At 46.7% G+C, this 24,039-nt stretch overlaps 2 protein-coding genes across 6 annotated transcripts in view; one reads left to right on the top strand and one right to left on the bottom strand.

Moving 5' to 3' along the window:
- Positions 1-10,409, bottom strand: PSMD13 (proteasome 26S subunit, non-ATPase 13). The gene is made up of 13 exons (XM_036765493.1): positions 9,994-10,409; positions 9,795-9,873; positions 6,309-6,343; positions 6,170-6,225; positions 5,949-5,992; positions 5,661-5,747; positions 4,892-5,063; positions 1,622-1,701; positions 1,406-1,531; positions 1,095-1,157; positions 924-1,004; positions 724-840; positions 1-430 (listed from the first exon to the last, which is right to left on the bottom strand). Exons 1-13 carry the CDS (start codon positions 10,086-10,088, stop codon positions 335-337), a joined length of 1,131 nt encoding a protein of 376 aa, XP_036621388.1. The 5' UTR covers positions 10,089-10,409; the 3' UTR covers positions 1-334.
- Positions 10,236-24,039, top strand: part of SIRT3 (sirtuin 3) — a 27,259-nt gene continuing 13,455 nt past the window's right edge. For 2 of the 5 annotated variants that reach the window (XM_036765489.1, XM_036765490.1), the window contains exons 1-4: positions 10,239-10,377; positions 11,414-11,576; positions 21,847-22,035; positions 22,252-22,484. In XM_036765489.1, the coding sequence (XP_036621384.1) occupies positions 10,296-10,377; positions 11,414-11,576; positions 21,847-22,035; positions 22,252-22,484 (667 nt within the window). In that variant the 5' untranslated portion in view covers positions 10,239-10,295. Of the gene's footprint in view, positions 10,378-11,413; positions 11,577-12,188; positions 12,279-21,846; positions 22,036-22,251; positions 22,485-24,039 lie in introns of those variants that run through there. The other 3 variants (XM_036765488.1, XM_036765491.1, XM_036765492.1) reach the window with 3 other exon arrangements.

Consider the following 24,039-nt stretch of genomic DNA (forward strand, 5'->3'; position numbering starts at 1 on the left):
AGCAAGTTAGAGATGTTTATTTCAGCAATACTCGGCACCACACCCTAAAACAGACCTGTACAGGAGGAGGTCAGACCCAAGGGGAGAGAAAAACCAATATGCACTACCTAGAGGGCCCTGAGGTGCCACCTTTGGGATAGGGGGAAGGGATGTAATGGGGCCCCCCCACATCTCATCTAGGAGGATGCTCCACCATCCCCACATCCCAGGGTGGGCACTGCCCCAGCAATGACCACTGTCAGCACAGGCTGCAGACAAGTCTTTCCCTCACACACTGATGGGGGATTGGGGGAGGCCCTGAAGCTCCTGTGAGAACTGCACTTGCCCAGAGTGCCTAGGTCAGGATATCGTGGGCCTGGTGCTCCACCAGCATCTCCATGCTCTTCACATCCGTGCACCAGAACTCCAGGCGGTCCTTCATGCCCTTGATCTGAAGAACAAGCCAGGGCACAGCCACCCTCATGAGGGTCCCCCCGCCTGGGCAGGCACTTCCACACTGGACTGCCTGAATCATCCTGGCCTTCCTCCTGCCCCTCCCTCTTGCTGGTCTTCTTCCCCTTGCCCTCCCCCTCCCCCTTCCTCCCTCTTTCTACTTGGGTAATAAATGAGGAGGGGAACCGCCAGGACCCCCCAACCTCAAGGGCCCCTGAAAGTTGGCAGGGCTGACAGCAATCTAAGAGTTTCAAAGTTATTCCCAGGGACCAGAGGGTTTGGTGCCCATACCTGCTGCAGATCCAGCACTCGAGGCTGCACCCACGTCATGTGCACCCGCTTGTCCACCTCGTCGACGCTTCCTTTCACCAGACCCACCGAAAGGGCCTTCATCACCAGCAGCTCCACCTACATGGGGATAGCCAAGTGTGGGTCAGTGGGGAGGGTGGGATTAGGGGGTACAGCCCTGGGACCCCTGGGCGGGAGCTTACCTCGTTCGCCTTCACCCTGGCGCTCTGGGCGATCTCCTCAAAGGTGAGCTGCCGGTGGTTGGCTGGGCGCGTGAAAGTCATCTGAAACGCCAAGCTGGGGATGACCACCTCTTCCTAGAATCCCAGCCCGCCAGGGTAGCCCCGGCCGTCCCGGGGGATGCCCACACTCACCTCCATGAGGCAAAGCAGCTGGATCTTCTGCAGGAGCAGGGCCTCGTTGGCGGCCAGATCTGGCTGTATGGAGGAAGAGGTAGGCAAGTGGCCCCTCTACCTGCCCCAGGCCCACCCCAAAGCCTGAGACTGCCAACAAGAGATGGGGGGAGTTGGCAGCCAGTGGCAGTCCTTGGGGGCAGCAGAGCCCTCGAGGAGCCTGGGTTTCAATTAGAATTTAATTTTGTTCCGCTTAGGAGGGAAGGGGGGAGGACACTAAGGCACACCCCCCTCCTCCCACCTTGGGTGGCTCCCCAGGACTGGGGCCTCACCTGCTGGCCCCAGGCAGGCTTCAAGGTCTGGAACCTCTCGACGTTCCCACTGTTGAAGGCGTAAAGTGTGTCGATCAGCCACTGCCTGTCTGTGTTCCTCAGGGAGTCCAGCACAGGGTGCATAAGCTGCAAGACAAGCAGAGATGGCATTGGCCTGAGGAGCGCTCGGCTATGCCCCTCACTGCAGGGTCAGGGACGGCTCTGGAGCCAACTCACCAATTCCCCAAAGTTGTAGACGCCTTCCCCAAGAAGTCCTGCCAGGCCCAAGGTAAAAGCTCTCTCCTGCTGCTCGGACACTGCGGTGACAAAAGGCCTCTGGTCACACGGCTGCAGTCTGCCCAGCCAAACTGCCTTGTGGGCGATGCCCGACTGGGCACTACTCCATCTGTCTGCTTCACCTCCAGACCAGCTGTCCCATCTGTTTCCTTGGATGCTCCATTCAGGAAAGCTGGACCCACTGCCCCATGGCCCATCCTCTGACATGCCACCTCCTCCAGGAAGCCTTCCCTGATACCAAGTTAGTAACAACAGTCCTCAGAGGGGTCCAATAGACCCCTCTGACAAGGAAGTACTGAAATTGGCTCATTAATGCTAACCTTAACCCCTCTGGGACTCTGGCCTTCAGGAACTAGTATCTACCCTCCCTCTAGTACAAAAGGCAGCCCCACCCCTTGGCCTATGACTACACAGATCTGACCCAGGGATCCTGCCAAGCCTGCTGGAAACAACCCCTCACCAGAAGGTGGCACTTCAGGGGCTCCCTGGGCAGCTTCACCATGGGGGCCCTTGGTCCAACTCCATCAGCATCGACTAAGCTGTGGCTGTGGGTGTGGTGGGGGGAGGAGACCCCAGGGAAGCCAGTCCCTTGAGGGGCCGGAGGGAGACAACGTGCCAACAACTAGGCAAGGGAGCCTAGGGAGGAGGAGCACAGTGCAAGGAGAGGGCAGAAAGCGTACTTTTTATGAGACGGGGAGCCCTGGGTGTCTCTGTAGGCCAGAGGAGTGGAGAGACTAAAGATGAGAAGGGAAGATGAGGAGAAGAGAGGAGGGGAGGGGGAGGCACCAGACGTGGAGCTGGCCTGGCCTGGGGAAGGAGAAGGCCCCTCCGGACCTCCCCCAGACACTGAGCCTAGGAGGAGGGAAGGGAAAGGAAGAAAGGGCAGATGGAGGGCCACCCTGGTGCATGATGGGGGATGCAGGCAGGCATAGGAGACGCGCCTCTGAAGCAGCCCCAGCTCTCTCCATCAGAGAAGAACAGAAAGGTGGATGAGCAGCAGGGAACACTTATGGGACAGAGCCCATGGGCAGAGTCGCTCCGACCTCAGGGGAGACACAGGAGAGGGCTCAGAAGACGCTTCTCCACCACCTGGAAGCCCCCAACGATGGCCAGACATCCTGGGCCATTGACTTGGTTTGGGAAGATGCTGTACCAGGCCTGACCTGAACTCCAGACAAACTACTCATGCCACTCATGGGAAACAGATAAAGCACAGGACATCGACACTCAAGATCAAGGTTTTCTGCCCAAGACTAACTTCCACAAAGCAACTGCCAAAAGGAGGAAGAGAAAAGACCAAGTGCTAGGTGCTCTACAAGTCTGTGATCTCTGACCCTCACCACAACCTGTGAGGCAGGGCTGTTCTCATCATTTTGCAGTTGAGGAAACAAGACAGCCAGAAGTTTGGTGCCTTGCTCTTGGTCTCAGGTAGGAAGCTTCTGAGGATTTGAACTCAGATCCTCCTGGCTCCAGGTCCACTGTGGCACCCTTTGACTGCCTCTAGGGGGAGGCCAAAGGAGCCTTACAAAAGGACACTCCACTAACACTGCATCCCCTCCTTGCATTTACAAACCTTTATGGACCAAGTAGCCTGGGCTGGGGTCCAGAGATGCCCAGGAAGGCCTGTCAGCACTTCCCTAACATCCTACTAACTAGGGCATAAGAGCCTGGCCACAATGAAGGAGGCATGGGAGGATCCCCTCCCAGGAGGGCACTGAGCACTTTTAAGAGAGTGAGCTACATACCCAGGGAAAAAGGACCAAAAAAACAGCCTGAATCAGGGCAAGATGGTCATACAAGATTCCTCATCAGACCTAACAGAGATGACCTGGGTGATCCTTGGACCCATGCTTGCCCCCGGAAGCTCCTTTTTGTAGGTGTCGTCACGCTGATTACACAAAGCACCAGAATAAGAGACCCTCCTAATAAGATTCCCTACTGCACACAAAAATTCAACTTCACAATTCACACAAGAAAAACCAAGTGGATGAAGACCACCAATGACTCTGACTGGAACTTGCAGCTGGAAAGGCCACAGGCTGCCTTGCCAGATATTTATCTCAAAGAGACTACAGTCAAAAACCCAAACTAAAGAGGACGACTGAAAGCACACAAGATCGCTTCTCGGAAACAAGGTAGAACTGTTTAACCCCTACCCTCTTCTGGGGATACACTATGGCTGTAAATTTGACCTCTGAAGAATCAAAATTACACCCTGGGGGCAGCTCACCCAAAGGGGCCAACAGGAAGACTTCAGGTCTTAACTTCCTGTGGCTGCTCATCATCTCCCCAGGGCTTGGCCCAGTGTTTGGCACTTTTTGACTGAACTTGATTTACAAATCATCACTGGGGAGACTGTCCAGAACAAAGGGAGACCCACAGACAACCCAAGCGCTCAGACAGGTTGTGACCTGGCAGCCAGAACAGTGAGGAGGTCACAGAGATCCTTCGGGTCTCTGTGGATGTGGCCCACATTCCTATCTCACCTGATGCCTTGAGGGGTAGTGTCTTTCCTAAATGTTCTCTTGCTCTCAGCACCAGCACAAATAAAAAGCTATTAAAAAGACTAACAAATAACACTAGCCCCAAATTCTCTCCAGCTTTCATGGCTGTTCCTCCCAGGTATTCTCCTCACGGTTCTCAATCTAGCTCCCTCCCTGCCCTAGTCCTACGCAACGAAAGCCACTTTTTTGATTCTGCCCCCCCAATAGCAGCCTCCTTATCTCCTTGGCTGTGTTAGCTGCCCTTCTCTCTCTGGAGCAGAGACAAATCCAACGCAGGCCATCCCAAGGACATTCCCACTTTGGCCTTATACGTTCTCAGAGCTAGATCGCAGATACAAAACTGGAAGGGCCCTCATGGAGCTTCTAGTTAGACAAAACTGAGGCCAAGAGGGAGGAAGGAGTAGAGCTGGGGCCCAAGCCCATGGCCTGTAGAGGGTGGACAACAGCCAGGCTTCTTTGCTGGGGCCGAACCCATTCCTGTCCCTGTCCTGCCCATTCGTGTAGCCTTGGAGGTGCCTCATGCAGCCTTCCTCCTCACTGGCTCACACTCTGACTCCTTGACCACCCCTCCATTTTCATGTGAATTAATTTCTCCAGATACTTGAGTAGGAGACACAGAGAACGTGCCTGCTACCACCCGGGAAGTGCACAGTGACCTCACCCTCAAAGAGGACAGAGCAGGGTAAAGGGGCATCCCCCGAGTTACCTGGCAGGTCCTTTACATCGATACAGCCCAGGAACCGCAGGGCGTCCTTATAGTAGGATGCGTGGTTTCCGATCGTCTGATAGTATTTGCTGGAAAGGTCATAGAAACGACTGTGTACGGACGTCACACCTGGAAGGTTGTTAAGCATCTCTTCCACATCTTCAATTGTTTCCTGCACATAGACGGGAAACTTGGAGTGTCCTGGGCACATGTTTGTTGGACCCTCCTCCCACCCCTCCCCACCAGAAGCAGAAGAAAAGAGACCCAGGACCATGGGGGCCAGCAAATGCCTCCTCCACTTGGATGTGGCCAAGCCTCCTATTTCTTTTGTGGCTAAAGCTCTTATTTCTCCTAAGAAGAGGCAGCCCTATATATCCTACCTGAGGTCCAAAAATAATGAGGCTGACCATGCTTGTAAAGATGATGCGTGGCCTCACCTCTTCACCGGCTTACATCTCATTACTCCGAAGGGGGACAAACAGACTGTTCAACCCCACCCCCAAATGTGATCTAAGTCTCTTTCACCAAGGCCGGGTCAATCTGGGAGTCTCTGGGTGTTGGCTCCCAATCCTCTACTCTCCTAACACAACCATAACCACTAAGTATCTGGTTTCCCTTACTGGTCAGCTAGCTATTAGACACTGACTGTGTTCTATATCAACCAGGGGAGGGAACAAGGACAGGCAGATGTGCTTCTTTAGTCTCCAGGTCAAAGGACCTTCCCAAGCCAGGACCCCTAAGGCACCAACAACTGGTCCCCTGCCCTCACCTTTGTCACCTGGAGGTCTCCAATGTTCAGTTTTAGAGCACCTATGGCAGTTTTACACAGGATTACTGCCTCATCACTGCTTTTTACCTGAAATTGCCAAAAGGAGTAAGAGAAAGATCAGAAACCAGAGGAGCAGGCGGCAAAAACAGAGAAACTACCAGGAAAAGGCTCCTGCCTTCCCAGAGTTTACAGTCTCCATGTGCACAAGGCAATGGACCAAGGAACCAGGGGCAGCCCAAGGGGGAACCACTCTAGCAAGGAAAAGTGCAGCTAAAATGTCAAACCTACCTTTTCCCGAGTCTTTTCCAGAAACGTAAGAGCAACATTAGGATCTGGAATAAATAAAAAGGAATGAAGTCAGAAGAGGCACCGACGGGCAGATCAGCCCAGTGTGAAACTCTTTAAATTGATATCATTCAATGTAGTAATGTAGGCTACCAAAAGCCAATGAACTTAGTCTGCAGCGCTTTTACCCTCTGGGGCTCATTCTTTGTGAAATTAATGCTCACCTGTCATCTGTCTAACTACGTGGAGAATGATTTCCACCAAAGACAGAGGATTCACCCTGAAATGGAAAGATCACCTGGATTTAAAATCTTAATAATGTGCAAATGCAGAAGGTAAACAATGAACAAGAGGGTGTGTTACCTGTGCTCAAACTCGCTGATGAAGTTTTCATAAAGCTGTAAGAGTAAAGAAATGAGATTCATTAGATGAGGCCAGTTCTGCCCTGAAGTATACTGCAGACCCCTCCTGAGCCAAATCTAGCTCTCAGTCTCAAGTTACAGGTGGGAAGGACATGAGAGACACAACCCAGGACACACAATGCCACACGAGACAGTTCCTAAACAAAAATTCAAGCTGGCAGCGCTGTCCTGAATGGCCCCAAGGAAAGAGCCTCCAAGAGGAACAACTGCCAGTGCTTATGTTTCAGGGGGTGGTGTGTTGGCCACAACTGATCCCGCCCCCCCCCCCCAGGAAGGACCTCTATTTGCAGCTTTAGAACCCCACCTTGGGAGCTATGGCTGACCTTTGGGACTGTCTCGCTTTGTTGGCTGGGCAAGCATTTTAGGCAAAGACACAGGTATAGACAGGAGGAATCTTGGGAGCAGCAAATGCGTAGGCAACAGGCAGGAGACGTGTCTCCTCAAAGGCCACCATAACACCAAGCTAGGGGCAATCATGTTAGTACAACACCAAGGAACAGAGAAAACTAAAACCACAACAGAGGTGCCCAAGGTTATGATGAAATTCTAATGAGGGAGAGGAAATGTGCTGGAGTCTTGCTTTGAGAGATTTTGAGATAGGCTAAGGAGGTGCCAGGAGGCACTGACAAGGACTTGAGTCTAAGGGGATTTTAGTGTGCATTCTGTAATGTCTGTGTACTGGGAAGATGGGATTCTGTGGCTAGAAAAGCACACAGCTGGGATATCAGTTATTGCTATGGTGGAACCCCACTGTGATTGGCAGGGCCTTCATACCCAACCCTTGTGCCACACACATGACAGTAATCAGTTTGGTAAACATGTCAAGGGCAATGTTTCCATGACATCCAGGGGGACTGAAAGAACTCAGCCCTAGAATGGGACTGAATAAAGCCATATAGTGAGAGGAAGGTGGGGTCAAAGGACAGGCGCCATGGTCACCTCAAGGCCTAGATAAGGCCTGGGCGAGACTGCTGCAAGAGTGGTACCCTTGCCAGGCTATTATACACAGATACCTCAGGGTCCCTAATCAATGCTTTGTTACTTTCTATGTCAGAAATCTAAATGACTGCTAACAAATGGAGAGAGAACACTTTGGTCTTGTTCCTGATTGTACAAAGACAGGACAGAGGGAGGGCCAGGAGCAGTAGATGTCAACTCAACGGACTCCTGCTTTTAAATCTGTCTCCTGCTACTGAACTTCTCAGTCTCCTAGGCAAACAGGCTTTCTATAAGGATCAACTCCAAATCTTTTGATACAATCCTGTTTTAACATATGAAATTACATTACACAAAAGAAACACCCACCAAATCCAGAAACTTAGATTTCCTGCTCCTTGGTGAATTTCAAATTTCTGCTTATGTATTAATGCCTCTTAAGGGGGTGCTGCTTAACATTAACCAATACAGTTTATGAGCCCACCACTAAAACAAAACAAACAAACCCAAATACTAACATTCATAGCGAAACTGGAGCTAGTAAAGGAAAACCAAGGATATTCCAGACAGAGTTTGGAGGAGTAGAGACAAGGAACAAAAGAGAGAGAATATTTCATAGAAGGAAACTTTTAACACTTGAGGTCCTGTGGAGTCAGTCCTAGAACTGGCTCTGTTTAATATTTTTTTGGAAGAGGTACACAGCCAAGCACCCAAGAAGCTCAGTACAATGCCCAACTGATGGGGATGAAAGGGCAGGAAGCTCCCAAAAGGCTAAGGGACTGGGCAAAAAAGGAGATAAGCTTAATTATGGGCAGGCATAATATCAGGAATTTAAGCCAAAACAACCCAAACTGTAATTATAGGATGATGTTATCAGTTCCCAGGAAAGGAATTCTGGATCAGTTTGCTGGGCATCATGAGAAAGCATTTGTACACAACAGGAAAAGCTCTAAAAGGGTCTAACAGAAGTGAAAATATACAGATAACGAAATTCACCTTGTGGTGGAAGTACAGGATGGGGAAGACTAGGTTTTACCACAACTCATAAAAAAGAGGCCTGAAGGCTTCTTAGCCTTTTAGCGAGCCTTGATTGTAGTCAGCACGGCCCACCTGCCAAGGCTATCCTTTCATCTCAGGCTGCATCGACAGAATTAGCTCGTCTGAAGCATCACTAAAGTCAGAGCCCATCCACAGTGCCACATTTAGTCCTGGGTCTTACATTGAAGGGGAGCAAGAAAAAAACAAAAATACACCCGAGAACAGGTGGAGGAGATGGCCGTGATGGCTGTCTTCACAGGCATGAAGTGAGAGTCTGGGACCAATGACCCAAGTCAGGGGACAGTCTTGAAAGAACCCTGTGGACTTGCTTCAGGCATCTAAGCACCTATTTCAAGGTATTAGTGAGTGGGGTTCAACCGACAACAGAAATAGGCATTTGTCTGAGGAGAAGCTAGAAGAATGCCATTCCTTCTAGCAGCACTACATGACCAAAGAAGGCTGATCCAGGGAACAGATCACGTAAACAAGCTCTAGAAACAATAAGCCATAGTGTTTGATGAACTCAAGGACACCAAGAGCGGCCTGGTAGAAGTTTGCCTTGGACCAACAGCACAGACCACAGGCCACAATAAGCTCTAAATGAACAGGTAGAGACGTAAAAGGTCAGGTCACAAAAATATCAGAGAAGGAAAAGGTCAAACAACTATAGCTAGGGGGACAAGGCTTAAAATGAGGGAGAGGTAATCAGAAGAAAACAGACAATTTATTACAAAAGGCTGAAAAGCTTTTGCACAAACAAAATAAATGCAATTAGAATTAAAAGGGAAACAAGGAGGAAGAAATCTTTGCGGGAGAAGTCTTGATAAAGGTTTACTATCCAAAATACAAAAGGAATGGAGAGCAACATGCATTGTATGAACAGAGGCAATTACCGATAGACAAGTGATCAAAGGACGCTAGAAGTTTTCTAAAAAAGCAATCGAAGGTGTCAAAAAATAGGGAAAAGAAACGTTCCCAAACACCAAGGAGAGAAACACACATCAAACGGCTCTCAACCGACAAAGGGACGACTGTTTGAGAGGAAAGGGCTACCTCCAGGAGGACGTGTTTTACAGAACCTAAGGAGGGGCCACGGATTTGGGGGCGCCCGACGCCCCCGCGCTGCAAGGAACAAAGAGGTTCGGTTCGGTCAGGGAAACGCGGGCGGAGCTGCAAACCTGACCCCGCCGACAGGGCTGTGCGAGGCCCCCGGCCATCCTCGACGCTGCCAGGGGGACTCGTCGGGGGTCAGACGCACGGAGGGGTGCCCAGGCAGCCTCCGCGGAACCGCAGTGGGGTTAGGCTGGAGGATCCCCCCAGGAGGAGCCCCCGGGGCCGCCGCCAGCTGCACGTGCCCACACCGCTCTAAGGCGCCCACTCCGTGCCAGCCGCTCCCCCTGCACAACCCAGAGTTTTGGGGGAGCGGCAGGGTCCAGGGTGCACCCCCACTCACCTTGATGAGCCCGTCGCCCTGAGCAAAGCAGGGATCCTGCACGAAATCCAGGATCTGGAGCGTGAGCTGGTGCCATAACCTGGGAGACAAGAGGACCCTCAGCGCCCCCGGGGACGCGGGGAGGGGGTGGGGGGGGGAGCGGGAGGGATCCCCGGGACGGGCCCTCCCCCCTTCCTTCCCCCTCCCCCGCCCCCCTCACTTTTTGGTGTAGAGCTCCTCGAGGCGGTGCCACACGGCGGCCTGGCCGGGACCGGCGCTCTGGCTCTGCTGCAGGAAGCCCGGCACGTCCTTCATGGCGGCGACGGCAGCTGCGGCAGCGCCTCCGGGATGGACCTGCGGGGAGCGACGGTCGGACTTACGGAAACGCACACTCACTTCCGGCGCCCGCGCGCACACTTCCGGCGCCCGCTCGCACCCTCATCCGCTTCCGGCCCTGGCGCCGCGCGGAGCAGGTCGGGAGTGCCGCCGGCATCCTCCCTCCTCCGCGGGGGACTCGGTGTCATGGGGCCAGGCCGCGCCGCCGCCTGGACCGCCCTGGGTGCGGCGCTGGGGCCGGCGGGTGGAAGGCCCGCGGCGGCTCGCGGTGAGCGTTCCGACGTGCCCGCGCGTGCGCGCGCCCCGCCCGAGGGCCGGACCCCGGCGGGGGCGGAGGAGGGACTCCAGTGACCTGTGTCCCGGGCGCAGTCCTGGGGTGGGGGATGGGGCCCCCGGAGGTGAGGGTGGGCGAGCTTGCCCAGGGCGGTCCTGGCGACGCTCGGGCTTGGTTTAGCAAGCATTAATTAAGCACCTGCTGCATGCCCTGCTCTGGTTCCTGCCCTCGAGGAGCTGCCAGTCGCCCGGGGGAGGGGGCCCATGATGCCGGCCCCAGGACGCGGGGACTTCCTCGTGCAGAGTCCGTGGTTCGTGGGGATGGCACACTTAGGGTCGAATCCCCTGCAGCCCCCTCTCCCTTAGTCTGGACGGTTCAGGACAAAGAAACGGGCAAAAGCGGCGCCAGCTGTTTCCGTGCCTGTGGTCACTTCAGACCCAATGGCTGCTGGGATGTTTAAAAGTGCATTTTAATCAGATCTTCCTCTTAGAAGCCAAAATTATGTCCCGGGATCCCGCCTCCTCTTCAGCCCAGAGAACCATTCCCTGTAACAAACCGTTTTAAAGAAGGAGAAAGAAGAGTCAGCACGTGCGAACATGCGCTCTTCCCCACCTCCGCACAAACGGGTATGGGTGTGCGGGGGAGGGTCTGCTCCCCTTCAGGACTCCCCGGGGTGGCGGTCGTGGCTCCGCCTCCCAGCGCCCCGCAGCCTTTCCATCTGTGCTGACCACATCACTTTCGGTCATGTGCCACAATTCGTTCAGCCTGTCCGTAATTGATGGGTATCCATCAAACGCAGTGCTGCTGTCCGCTTTTTGGGACGTCGTTCTTATCAACAGCCTCCTGAGATGCAGGGTCCCAGAGATGATAGACATTTCAATCCCTGCCTTTGCATAGATAGTTCCAAACAGCTTTCCAAAAGCCTCACCAACAATGCACTAATATGTCGATCTTCTCACAACCCCTCCACCACTGAGTAGTCTGTTGTAGACTGTTAACAGCTGGACTTCTCCTATCCTTGTTTCTTTAGGGTGGAAGCATCTCTGTCTCTGCAGACAGCCCTCTGTCTCCAGAGTTTGGGGGAGTCTCCGAGCTGTCCACAGATCCAGCTGCATCTCTCTGTGGGAGCAGGTGTTGCCAGAGAAGATCCTGAGAGGGGAAGCTGTGAATGTGTCCAGCTCTTGGCGACAAAAGTAGGTGGCCATTCCTAGAGGGACCCTGGCTACTGGTGGGTGAGGGAAAGTCAGTTTTGAGGTTGGCAAATAGAATAAAGCTTTAAGAAGATGTAAATCCTTGTGCATATTAGGAGCTTAATAAGGGATTGTTGCTCTTTGAAATTAGAAGGAATTATAGGCTACGTCTGGGTCTTGAGAGATACGTGGAATTATAGCATCCCAGAGCTGAAAGAGACTTTTAATATTGGGCAAATCCCTAAACCAGGAAGAGCCAAACAGAGAAAGAAAATTATAGACCTATTTCCCTAATGAATATAGATGAAAAAAAAAAAACCAGACAGTTTTCAGAGGAAGAAATTAAAGCTATCTATAGTCATGTGAAAAAATGCTCTAGATCACTGTTGATTAGACAAATGCGAATCAGAAGGATTCTGAGGTACCACATCACACGTATCAGATTGGCTAACATGACAAAACAGGAAAATGAGAAATGTTGGAGAAGATACGGGAAAATTGGGACTGTCTCCATCAGAGTCAGTGGGAATAAAGGGAAGACTTGATAAGCTGCCTCCAGCCTCCCTCTGGTTGTGCCGGGTTCATCTTTGGCCTTTCCCTGCTGCCTGGGTGTTTTGACATGGACTCTCCTCCTCATCCCTTTTGGCTTTCGTGAGAGGGAAGGTTTGGTTTCCCCAAGAGCTTCTACTTTCTGGGAGGCTATGAGTGAGTATCATTTGCTTTCCTTTTATTTTTACCCTTTTTTCTTTTAATTTAACATTTTAATTTATTTTTTATTTTCAACATTTTTTTTCTTTCTTAATTTTGAGTTCTAAATTCTCTCCCTCCCTCCCTCCCTCTGCCCTATCCCCTGAGAAGGCAAGCAAGTGGTAGCAACCATACATGTGAAATAATGCAAAACATTTCCGTATTAGGTGTATCTCAAAAAAGAAAAAGAAAGTGAGAAAATTGTGCTTCAGTCTGCACTCAGGGTTCCTCATTTCTCTCTCTGGAGGTGGGCAGCATTTTCTCATCATGAGTCCTTTGGAATTGTCTTGGTTTATTGTATTGATCAGGAAAGCCATATCCTTCAATTGATCATTATTACAGCATCGCAATTACTGTGTGCAGTATTCTCCTGGTTCTTCTCATTTCACTTTGCATCAGTTCATAGAGATCTTGCTAAATTTTTCTGAAACTACCCCTCTCCCCCTTGTCATTTCTTACAGAACAATAGTATTCCCTCACAATCATATACTACAACTTGTTCAGCCATTCCCCAACTGATGGGCATCCCCTTAATTTCCAATTCTTTGCCACCACAAAAAAGAGCTGCCATGAACGTTTTTGTACAAATAGGACTTTTTCCTTTTCCTTTGATCTCTTTGGGATACAGACCTAGTAGTGGTATTGCTGGATCAAAGCATGTGCAGAGTTTGACAGCCCTTTGGGCATCATCCCAAATTGGTCTCCAGAATGGTTGGCTCAGTTTGCAACTCCATCAGTAATGCGTTAGTGTTCTAATTTTCCCACATGTTCTCCAACATTTATCATTTTCCTGTTTTGTCACATTAGCCTATCTGATAGGTATAAGGTGGTACTTCGGAGTTGTTCTGATTTGCATTTTTCTAATCAATAGTGATTTAGAGCATTTTTCATATGATTATAGATAGCTTTAATTTCTTCCTTTAAAAACTGCCTGTTCATATCCTTTGACCATTTATCATTTGGGGAATGACTCATAATCTTATAAATTTGACTCAGCTCTATACTTTCTTTATATTTGAGAAATGAGGCCTTTATCAGAGAAACTTGATGTAAAAATTTTTGGTATTCATTGTCCATGGAACCTTTTAGCATAGTGTAGTTTTCCTGATTATCCCTTAAGTCTGTTTTTGCTTTGTCTGAGATCAAGATTGCTACTCCTGCCTTTTTCACTTCAGCTTAAGTAAAATTAGATTCTACTCCAGCCCTTTATTTTAACTCTGTGTATCTGGTTCAAATGTCTCTTACAAACAACATATTGGTTGAATTCTGGCTTTTAATCCATTCTGCTCTCTGCTTTTCTTTTACGGGTGAGCTCATCCCATTCACATTTGCAGTTACGATGCCTGGCTGTGTACTTGCCCGCATCCTATTTTCTTCTGTTTATCCTTCTCTCTCTCTGTCTCTCCTTTCTCCCTCTCTCTCTCCTCCCCCCTCCTCTCTCTCTCTCCCCCCCTCCTGTCTCTCTCCTTCCCTCCCTCCCTCTCTCTTTCTCTATCTCTTTATCTATCTCTTTATCCCTTCCCTCCTCAGAAGTCTATTTTGCTTCTAACCACTGCCTCTTTTAATCCACCTTCCCTTTCATAATCTTTCCCCTCCCCTTTTCACTTCTTCCCTTCCCCTCCTATTTCCCTATAATCATATTGGTTAAGTGATATTTCTATACACAACTGAGTATGTATATATGTTCTTTCCTCTTTGAACCAATTCTGGTAAAAGTGAGGTTTAAGTATTGCCTGCTCCCCCTGCCCCCCCCCCCCATTCTCCTTTTCATTGTAAAACCTCTTCCTTGCATGCTTCTTTTATGTGAGAAAATTTTCCCCATTCTGTTTCCCTTTGTCCCAGTGCATCCCTGTTTCTTCCCCCTTCATTTTTTTGCAAATCATTCCTACATAATTGACTCGCACCCATGCCCTCGGTCAATGTAAACTCCTTTTAACTGCCTTAATAAGTTCTTAGGCATTACATGTGTTATCTTACCATATAGGAATGTAAACAGTTTATTGAGTCTCTTATAATTACTCTTCTATGTTTACCTTTTTATGTTTCTCTTAAGTCTTCTGTTTGAATGTAAAATTTTCTGTTTGGCTCTGGTCTTTTCATCAGGAATGCTTGGAAGTCCTCTCAGTTTCATTAAATATTCATTCTTCCCTTGAAGGATTATACTCAGTTTTGCTGGCTAGGTGATTCTCGGTTGTAATCCTAGTTTGTTTGTCCTCCAGAATATCATATTCCAAGCCCTCTGCTCCTTTAATGTGGAAGCCACTAAATCTTGTGTGATCCTCACTGTGGCCTCACGGTATTTGAATTATTTCTTTCTGGCTGTTTGTAATATTTTCTCCTTGACCTGAAAACTCTGGAATTTGGTTGTAATATTCCTGGGAGTTCTCATTTTGGAATCTCAGGAGGTGATCAGGAGATTCTTTCAATTTCTGTTTTACCCTCTGGATCTAAGATATCAGGGCAGTTTTCCCATATGGTTTCTTGAAATATGATGTCTAGGCTCTTTTTTTGAACATGGTTTCAGGTAGTCCAATAATTCTTATCTCTCCTCCATCTATTTTCTTTGTCATTTGGTTTTCCAATGAGATATTTCACATTTTCGTCTATTTTTTTTCATCCTTTTAACTTTGTTTTATTGTTTCTTAGAATATCATGGAGTTATTGCCTTCTGCTTGCCCAATTCTAATTTTTAAGGAATTATTTTTGTCAGTGAGATTTTGTATCTCTTTTTTCCATTTGGAAGAAATTCCTTTCTTCAGTGAATTTTTGTGCCTCTTTTACTATTAGGCCAATTCTGTTTCTTAAGATGTCATTTTCTTCAGCATTTTTTTGGTGCCTCTTTTACCAAGATGTTAGTTCTTGTTTTATAATTTTCTTGCATCCCTCCCATTTCTTTTCCTAATTTCCGCTCACCATTCTTAACTCTTCCAGGAATTCTTGTGGGACTTGGGTCCAAATAGCGTTTTTCTTTGAGTTTTAGCTGTTTCCCACATTGTTGTCTTCCTCTGCATTTATGTCTTCGTTTTCCCTGCCATTGTATATGGTCAAGTTTTGTTGTTCTTTGCTCATTTTTCCAGCCTATTTCTTGACTTTGAACTTATGCTAAAGTTGGGCTCTGCTCACCTGGGGGTTGGGATGCACCGTTCTAAGCTTCAGGCTTTTTTTGTGCTGCTATTTTCAGAACTAGTTTTGTTTTTTTTTTGGAGGGGGTGGTGGTGGTGGTGGAGAGTTCTGTAAGTTTTGGTTCTTCCAAGGTGCTATGATCTAAGGAGAAGTGTGGTCTCTGCTCTCTTCGTCTGCACCCAGTTCTTTACCCAGGAAGGGCCAGGTGTTAGCAGTTCTCTTGGCCCTGGAACCATGACCAGGGCCTCTGTTCCTTTGTAACTGATTTCCAGCAGTCCTTTCCACACTTAAACCCAGAACGGTGTATCAGCAATAAGAGTTACCAGTCAGTGCCAGCTGTACCAAGTGCCAGCAGTGGGTCCCCTGTAATCTCTTTCTGACCAGTTATCTGATAACCCTTAGTATCTCTAGGCTGAGAGCTCCTGAAGTTGCTGCACTGTGGACTGGCTTCAACTCTGGTGTTTTATTAGGCTGGAAAAATGTCTCACCTTGACCTTTTGTTCACTCTGCCACTTCGACATTTGATTTGGGGTGTTATTTTAAAGCTATTTGGAGGGAAATGTTGGGAGAGTTCAGCTGAGTGGCTGCCTGTAATCTGCCATCTTGGCTTCTTACCCCTCAGCATCATTTTTCTTAACAACTAAACTTTGCAAAGCCAATTGGTGCATCCTCTGATCCTTTGAGCTTTTGTACTGACCTTCTGAGGGAAGGTCTTGGAAGTTGAGTAAATGGCCTGGGGTCCTCCGGATTTTTGGAGGAAACCCAGCCCTAGAAGACAATGGCCTTATCATATTTGTTACATGGAAGTTACTGAATCAGTATTGGATTTCCATTTACACTCTAGAAAATGGCACATATGGGGCAGCTAGGTGGTGCAGTGAGTAGAGCACTGGCCCTGGAGTCAGGAGGACCTGAGTTCAAATCCTACCTCAGACACTTGACACGTAGTAGCTGTGTGACCTTGGGCAAGTCACTTTACCCTAATTGCCCTGCCCCCCCCCCCAAAAAAAAAGAAAGTGGCACATACCATACAATCCAGCTTCTACAGGCAGTTGCTGAGGAATTTTCAGAAGCACCCGAATAAAAACCAGTTCTAACACTGTTACTGAAGTACTTTATTCACTTTGGGATCCTCTCACCTCATTCTTATTGACCACCTAGAAGGACCCTAGGAATCTGGTACTCTCCTTCAGGGGTGGCCCCCAGCTCCCTGTACAAGCACACAATCCATAAGCATGTATTAAGCGCCCAGTAACCATGTGCCAACCACAGAAGTTACTGTTTTCCTGCCCTCGCTGAATTTATATTCTTTGGGGGAGAAACAGCATTTATTTTTATGTACAAATATGAACAAGCTGCCCTAGCAATCGAGTAAACTCTTATTCAACACGGGTTACAAAATGAAAAAAAGGCAAAAATAGCCTCTGCCCTCTAATGGAGGAAATATCATGACAATAACTTCGCAAGAATCACACTTGGAATACAAAAATTCACATAGAGTTAATGTGAGAGGCTGAATCAAAACCTGTGTTGTTTTAGTTGAGTTTTGAAAAGCTGAGGTAGCAGTCATGATTTTAAAAGGTTACAGTCAATGTAGACACAATTAAAAAAAAGTTGGAATGAGGGTTATTACATTATGCTTAAAGATACCATAACTAGTGAAAAAGTATCAATGTTATATAGGGTGTGTGTGTGTATATACATACATACATACACATAGATACACACACACACACACACACACACACACTCTTCACCAAAGAGGAAAGCAACTAAATAAAGGAAAAATTAATTGAATTGGACAGAAAACTGAAGACTAACATTTGAATACAGGGGGATTAATGTGACCCTTTTAGACTTAGACAAATGTGACCAAAAGATAAATGACAAAGAAGTTAAAAGCTTGAGTAGAATTTTAGAAAAGTTAGAGATGTTGAATCTGTTGATTCCCAACAAGAGTGGGATAGAGAAGAATTTATATACCTCTCAGTTGTATGGGGATAAATTAGCCATGTATTGGGAGTAAAAAAAAAACTAATAAAAATGGGTAAGTAGAAATACTAAACTTTTTTATTACAGTGCAATGAAAAATTAAATTCAATACAGATCTAAAGGAAGAAAAGATTAATTGGAGACTAAATAACATAATTTGAAAAAAATATGTCAACAAGTTATGGAAAATTTTCTTCCAAGAAAATTGCAATGATGAAATAACATAACAGCACTTAGGGGACATAGCTTTTGCAGTTCTGAGGAGAAAATTTGTATCTGTAAATACTTTCATTAGCAATAAAGAGAAAGAGCAAATCAAGTGAGCGTGCAATAATTAAAAAAAAAACACATGAACAGATAAAACATCCCCATATAAGAAACAAAGCAGAAGTTATGAAAATTAAGAAAAGCATAATAAAATTGAAAGCAAAAGACCATTGAATTGATAAAACTATTAGCTGTTTTTTTTAAACCAAACACCTAATAAAATAAACAGCTAATATGATTTTTTAAAAAGAGGGGGAAATCAAACTTCATATCAGAAATGAAAGATAACAGTAACTGAATGTTTAATTACATTAACAAAAGAAGAGAAAAACTAACTCAGTATCGTAAAACAAATTGAACATGTGTGTATGAATTCCCAGTGAAAAAACCCTAGGACCAGATGGATTTACAGGTGAATGCTATCAAACATTTGAAGAACAATTAAATCCAATACTACAAAACTCTGCAATAATAAGAAGGCATCCTTCCAGTATCTTTTTAAAATTTATTTTCAGTTCATGGAACAAAACAAGCATTTCCATAACACTACAATAAAAACAATGATTGCACATGAAACTGCAAATCTACCATGTGCAACTTGCTGTTTCCTCCAAATATACGACAGTTATATAAATTTCTTTGTCCCCCCCCCCCCCCCCCCCGTTCCCCCTCCCCTGTGATGGCTACCATTAGACACAAATAGATAGGGGTGTGTGTGTGTGTGTGTGTATGCATGTATATATATGTAAGATTATTCTATATATACTTCTATTTATCAGTTCTTTCTCTGATACAAATATGGTCTTAATACGTAAACCAAGGAGAAACAAAACACAAAATAGCTGACCATTATCCCTAGTGAACATTTATGCAAAAATTTTAAACAAAATATTAACAAGTAGTCTATGACAAGATAGAAGATTGTACACCATGACCAGGTTGGATTTATGCAGTGTTGATTCTTCATAAGGAAGACTATAAACAAACTATTATTAACAATAAAGTCATATATCCATAGATGCTGAAAAGACTTTTGACAAAATCTTAACCCCATTTCTATTAAAAACTAGAAATCATAGGAATAATTGGACTCTTCCTTAACATAGTTAATAGTATTTATGTAATATATGTAATGGAAAAAAAATTAGAGGTCTTTTCACTAAGATTAAGGGTAAAGCAAGGATGTCATCGTTATTACTATTTAACATTTAGTAGACAGTACTAGAAATGATATCTGACTAACATTATTATCAGTAAGACAAAAAAAAATAAATTGAAGGAATAAACATTGGCATAGAGGAAACAATTCTAGCTTTTTTCAGATACCAGGATAGTATTCTCAGAGAACCCTAGAGGGTCAATTAAGAATTAATTGAAATGTGGGGTGCCCATCAATTGACGAATGATTGAAAAAGTTACAGAATATGATTTGAAGAAATACTATTGATACTATAAGAAATGATGAAGGGGATAGTTTCGGAGAAACCTGGGAAAGCCATTATGAACTGATGCAAAATGAAGTCAACAGAACCAGGAGGACAGTGTATACAATAATAACAATATTATAAAGACAAACAACTTTAATAGGTTTAATAACTGATCAACCCAATGATCAACCACAAGAACCCTTATTTTTACACATACACACGCACGTACGTATTCCCTCCCCCTCCACTATGCGTTAAAACAATTTTTAACATTTGCTTTTTTTTTTTTTTTTTAGTTTTGAGTTCCAAATTCTATCCCTCTTTTCCTCCCCATAGGTGCCTTCTGCTCCCCCAGAGACAGAACTGCCCACTGCCAGAGAGAGAGGTCTTGGTGTAGATTGAATCATATTTTTCTTTTGAACATGGCCAATATGGGAAATTGTTATGTTTAACTACTGGACTTAATGTTTGTAATGAGGTTTATTTATCTTGCTTTCTCAGTGGGAGAATGGGAGAAGAGATGAAGGGCCCAAAAGAATGTGGACCTGAAAATAAAATAAAATTGAATAAAGATTCTGTATAGATGAAAATAAAAAAGAATTAATTGAAACAATAACTTCAGCAAAAGTTCAGGGTATACAATAAGTCCACATAAATCCTCAACATTTCTGTATAGAAACAACCAAACCCAGCAAGAAGAGTTACAAAGAGACATTCCATTCAAACTAACTATCAAAGGCATAAATTATTTGGGAGTGTGTCTATCAAGATTCAACCAGGAGCTATATGAATCCCAACTATAAAACATTTTGTGGAAATAAAGACCAACCTAAACAATTGGAGGGACATTAATTCCTTATAGGTAGTTGAGCAAATGTTATAAAAATAAAAATACTACCTAAATTAATTTACTTATTCACTGCTGTACCAGTCAGATTATCAAAAGAATATCTTGCAGAGCTAGAAAGACAATAACACAAATCAGAGAAGAATCAGTGGTCAAGAATCTCAAAGGTAATAATAGGAAAAATGGGAAGGAAGGGAGTCTATCAATGCCAGATCTCAAATTGTACTGCAAAGCAGTAATCGTTAAAATGATTTGGTATTCTTTTAAAAAAACCAAACAGTCAATCAGTACAAAACATACAGAAGATAATAAACAGCAGCCTAGTGTGTGATGAACCCAGAGACCCCAGTTACTGGAGGAATGATAGAACCTCTGCGGATACTTGGATAGCAGTCTGGTAGAAATGAGGGTGAAACCAACTGCTCACACCATACACCAAGATAACACCAAATGGATAGATGACTTGGACATAAAAGGTCACATAGCCATATTATCAACAAATTGGAGGAGCAAGAGGAAAAATGACTTTTCAGATCTGTGGATATCACTAGAGAAGATCACATAAGATAAAATGGTCACTTGATTATATATAATTAAACAGTTTTTGCCCAAGTAAATCTAATGTAAAAGTCAGAAGGGAAACATAAATGGGGGGAAATATCTTTGTAGCAAATTTGTCTCATGAAAGATTTACATCCCCTATATAAAGAACTGACTCAAATTTGGTAAGACTTAGGACCATTCCTTAGTAGATAAATGGTCAAAGAATGTGAACGGGCAGTCTTTAAAGGAAGAAATCTAAGCAATCAATAACCATATGAAAAAAGAATGAAAGAAATACAAAGTAAAGCAGCAAAGATGAATGGGGGAAATGATCAGAAGTAGAGGAAACCAGGCACTCGAATACACTGTTGACAGCTGTGTAGCGGCCCAGCTATCCTGGAAAACCATTTGAAAGGATAGTGGACAAGTTACCAAAATGTGCATGCATACCCCTTGTCCCAGCTCCTAGTCCAATACCTGAAAGAAATTGAGGGAAAGGGCCTATGTGTGCAAAGGCATAGCAGCTCTTTTCATAGCCGCCCAGAGCTGGAAACTGTGCTGATGTCCTCCCATTGGAGAATTGCTAAACAGATTGTGATACATGAATGTAATACATCCTAAGAAATGAGGAAAAATAAGGCCTCAGAGGAAACTAGGAAAAACTCTGTGAGCTGATGATAGAAAGTGAAGTGATCATGGCTAGGAAGATAATTAATGACAACAACATTATAGAGAAAAACAATTTGGAAAGATTTCAGAACTCTGATTAATGTCATGATGAACCATGAGTCCAAAAAAAGTTGAAATGATTCACTCATCCCCTAACAGAGAGGTGTTGAACAAATGCATAAAGATACATCTGTTTTCAGATATGGCTAATGTGGGAATTTGCTTTCCTGGGCTTTGCAGCTAGGCATTGAGGGCTTTCTGTTTCTTTTAAAATTGCCTTGATTTGTGGGGGATTAGTTAACGACAAATGGCACTGTGCTAAGGAGGCATACAGAAAGAGGCCAGAGACCGTCTCTGCCTTCAAGGAGCTCCCAGTCTCATGGGGAGGCATCTGTGGAATTCCATTCTAATGAAAACATGGAAATGACCACACTGTGGGGAGTACCTGGGCTTTCCCATCCAGGAAGGTGGGAGCCTTCTGTCCCTTGCATTTGCTTACCCATCCGTGAGCCCTAGGAGAAGACCTACAATTATCCCACACCATCTGGATGGCTGTCCCAAGTGAGGGTCTCAGAGCCACTAACTATCGGAAGGTCAGGGAAGATTGTTGGAGATGGAATTGGTTGCGATATGTGGCATGAGCTCTTGTTGCCCCCAGCTCCCTGGGTGAGAAGCATGACTGTCTCTTTGCGGGGGCCTTCGGTGGCTGTGGAGCAGGAGGTGGCCATGGAGGAGAGAAGCTGTCCTTGCAGGACATAGCAGAAATGATTCGCACCAAAACCTGCCAGAGGGTGGTGGTCATGGTGGGTGCTGGGATCAGCACCCCCAGCGGGATCCCGGACTTCAGGTAAGGAATGCCACCCTCCTTTTTCTCTGCCTCCTTCCTTCCCTGCCTCTCTGTGTCTGGGTGGGGGTCTTTTTTTTTTGGAGGGGGGAAAGGCAGGGCAATTAAGTGACTTGCCCAAGGTCACACAGCTAGTAAATGTGTCAAGTGTCTGAGGCTGGATTTGTCCCCAAGGTAGAGCTCTTGCTGTGGGAGGCTGAGGCTCTTTTCCCTCCCCAGGTCTCCAGGGAGTGGCCTCTATAGCAACCTGGAGCAGTATGACCTTCCCTATCCTGAAGCCATATTTGAACTGGACTACTTCTTCCACAACCCCAAGCCCTTCTTCACTTTGGCCAAAGAGCTCTATCCTGGGAACTACAGGCCCAACCTGGCCCACTACTTCCTTCGCCTGCTTCACGACAAGGGGCTGCTTCTGCGACTCTACACTCAGAACATTGATGGGCTTGAGAGAGGTGAGTGTGGGTCTTCCCCAGTGCTCTCCAGGCAGCTTTTCTCTTGGCTCAGTGTGGTCTTTATAGAGGGACCTGACCACCCATCCATCTTCTGGCTTTCTTCTCGTGTGCCCGAGGCAGACACAGCCAGGAACGGCGGATCAGGCAGAGGGAAAAAACTCTGGAGGCCAGTTCCTTCTTCCTTCTCATGGCAAGACTCAGGAATTCTGAGAAAAAGAGAAATCTCCCCAAACAGCTGTTGGTACTTTGGCCAGCCCACAGGTGAAATCACTGGTGAAGATGGCCTCTGGGCCTCCATTTCCTGTGTGGGAAGTCCTCCAGACGCCCTGGCCAGTTCTTCAGTCTGCTCAGCTCCCCTGACGCACATGCAGGGATGGTCGGCTTGCCGTCCCTTGGAAGTGCCCCTGGTCTTTCCATTTCTAGCTCTTCTCCACTCTTCCTGCAGCTACCAGCCACCTTGCCTTCCTTCTTCTCCCCCTTGTTCTGTCAGCCTTTGGACTGGACTTACCCCCACCACTGATGTCTATTCCTTCTAGGGTGTGGCCCCTGAACCAGTATTGTGCATTAAGTTATGTAAACTCACCTGGGCCCTCACTTGACGTGACCATACTCCTTTTACTCTCCTTTGCTCAGCTTCTGGTCCAGCTCACTATGCTCTCCTCAGACCCCCATGCTACCTCCTGTCCTCAGCCAAGGACCTGGCCTCACGCCTTGGCCAAGAAAACAGGCCATTTGCCTGGAGTATCTTCTCCCAGTTCTGTCCCCCCCGCCATCACTCCCATCCTCTCTCCTTTGCTGTCTTTGAGGAAGGAGGGGGCCCTTTGTGCTTAGGCCAGCCCCTCCTCCTGTGCCCCTAAGCTCATCCCTTTCCATCTCCTCTAGGGTGGAGTCTGCTAAGCTTCTGCCTCTCTTTATCCTCCAGGTCCTCTGCCTTCTCCCTTTCACAGACTCCTGATCGCCTCTCCACCCCTCACAATCTGGCTCATTCTGACCCATCGCTGGACTGAGACCACCCGCTCTAGGGTCACCAGTGAGCCCAGTGCCTTTTCTCACTTGCCAACCACCTTGCTCCCTGTTGCCTCTTCCTGCTGGATACTGTCTTCTTCCTCAGCTTTCTTGCACTGCATTCGTGTGGTTTTCCTCCTCTCTCATCCCTCTTCTGTGTTTGCTTTGTTGATTCGTCCTTTTCTTGACCACTGGATAGGGGAGCCTCTCCAAGCTGGTCTCTCTTCTCTATCTCCCACCATACTTTCTCCCTTGGTGATCTGAGCAGCATATTCCCAAAGAGATGTGTCTCCTTCATCACCACTTGCCTTCTGGATTCTCTGCCTGGGTGCTCTGGAGGCATTGCAGGCTCCATGTGTCCAGAGCAGATAGCCCTGGGTCTCGCCCCCTACTGGTCTACTTTACTTGGTGAGCAGGGATTTTTGTTTTTGTGTTTGTGTCCCCAATACCTAGCATAGTGCTTGGCATACAGAAGGTGCTTAATAAATGTGGACAGGTTGATGGATGGTACCACCATCTTTTCATTCCCCCAGGTTTGTCACCTCTGAGC

Source organism: Trichosurus vulpecula, chromosome 6, assembly GCF_011100635.1.
Source record: "Trichosurus vulpecula isolate mTriVul1 chromosome 6, mTriVul1.pri, whole genome shotgun sequence".
In the NCBI taxonomy this organism is placed as follows: Eukaryota; Metazoa; Chordata; class Mammalia; order Diprotodontia; family Phalangeridae; genus Trichosurus; species Trichosurus vulpecula.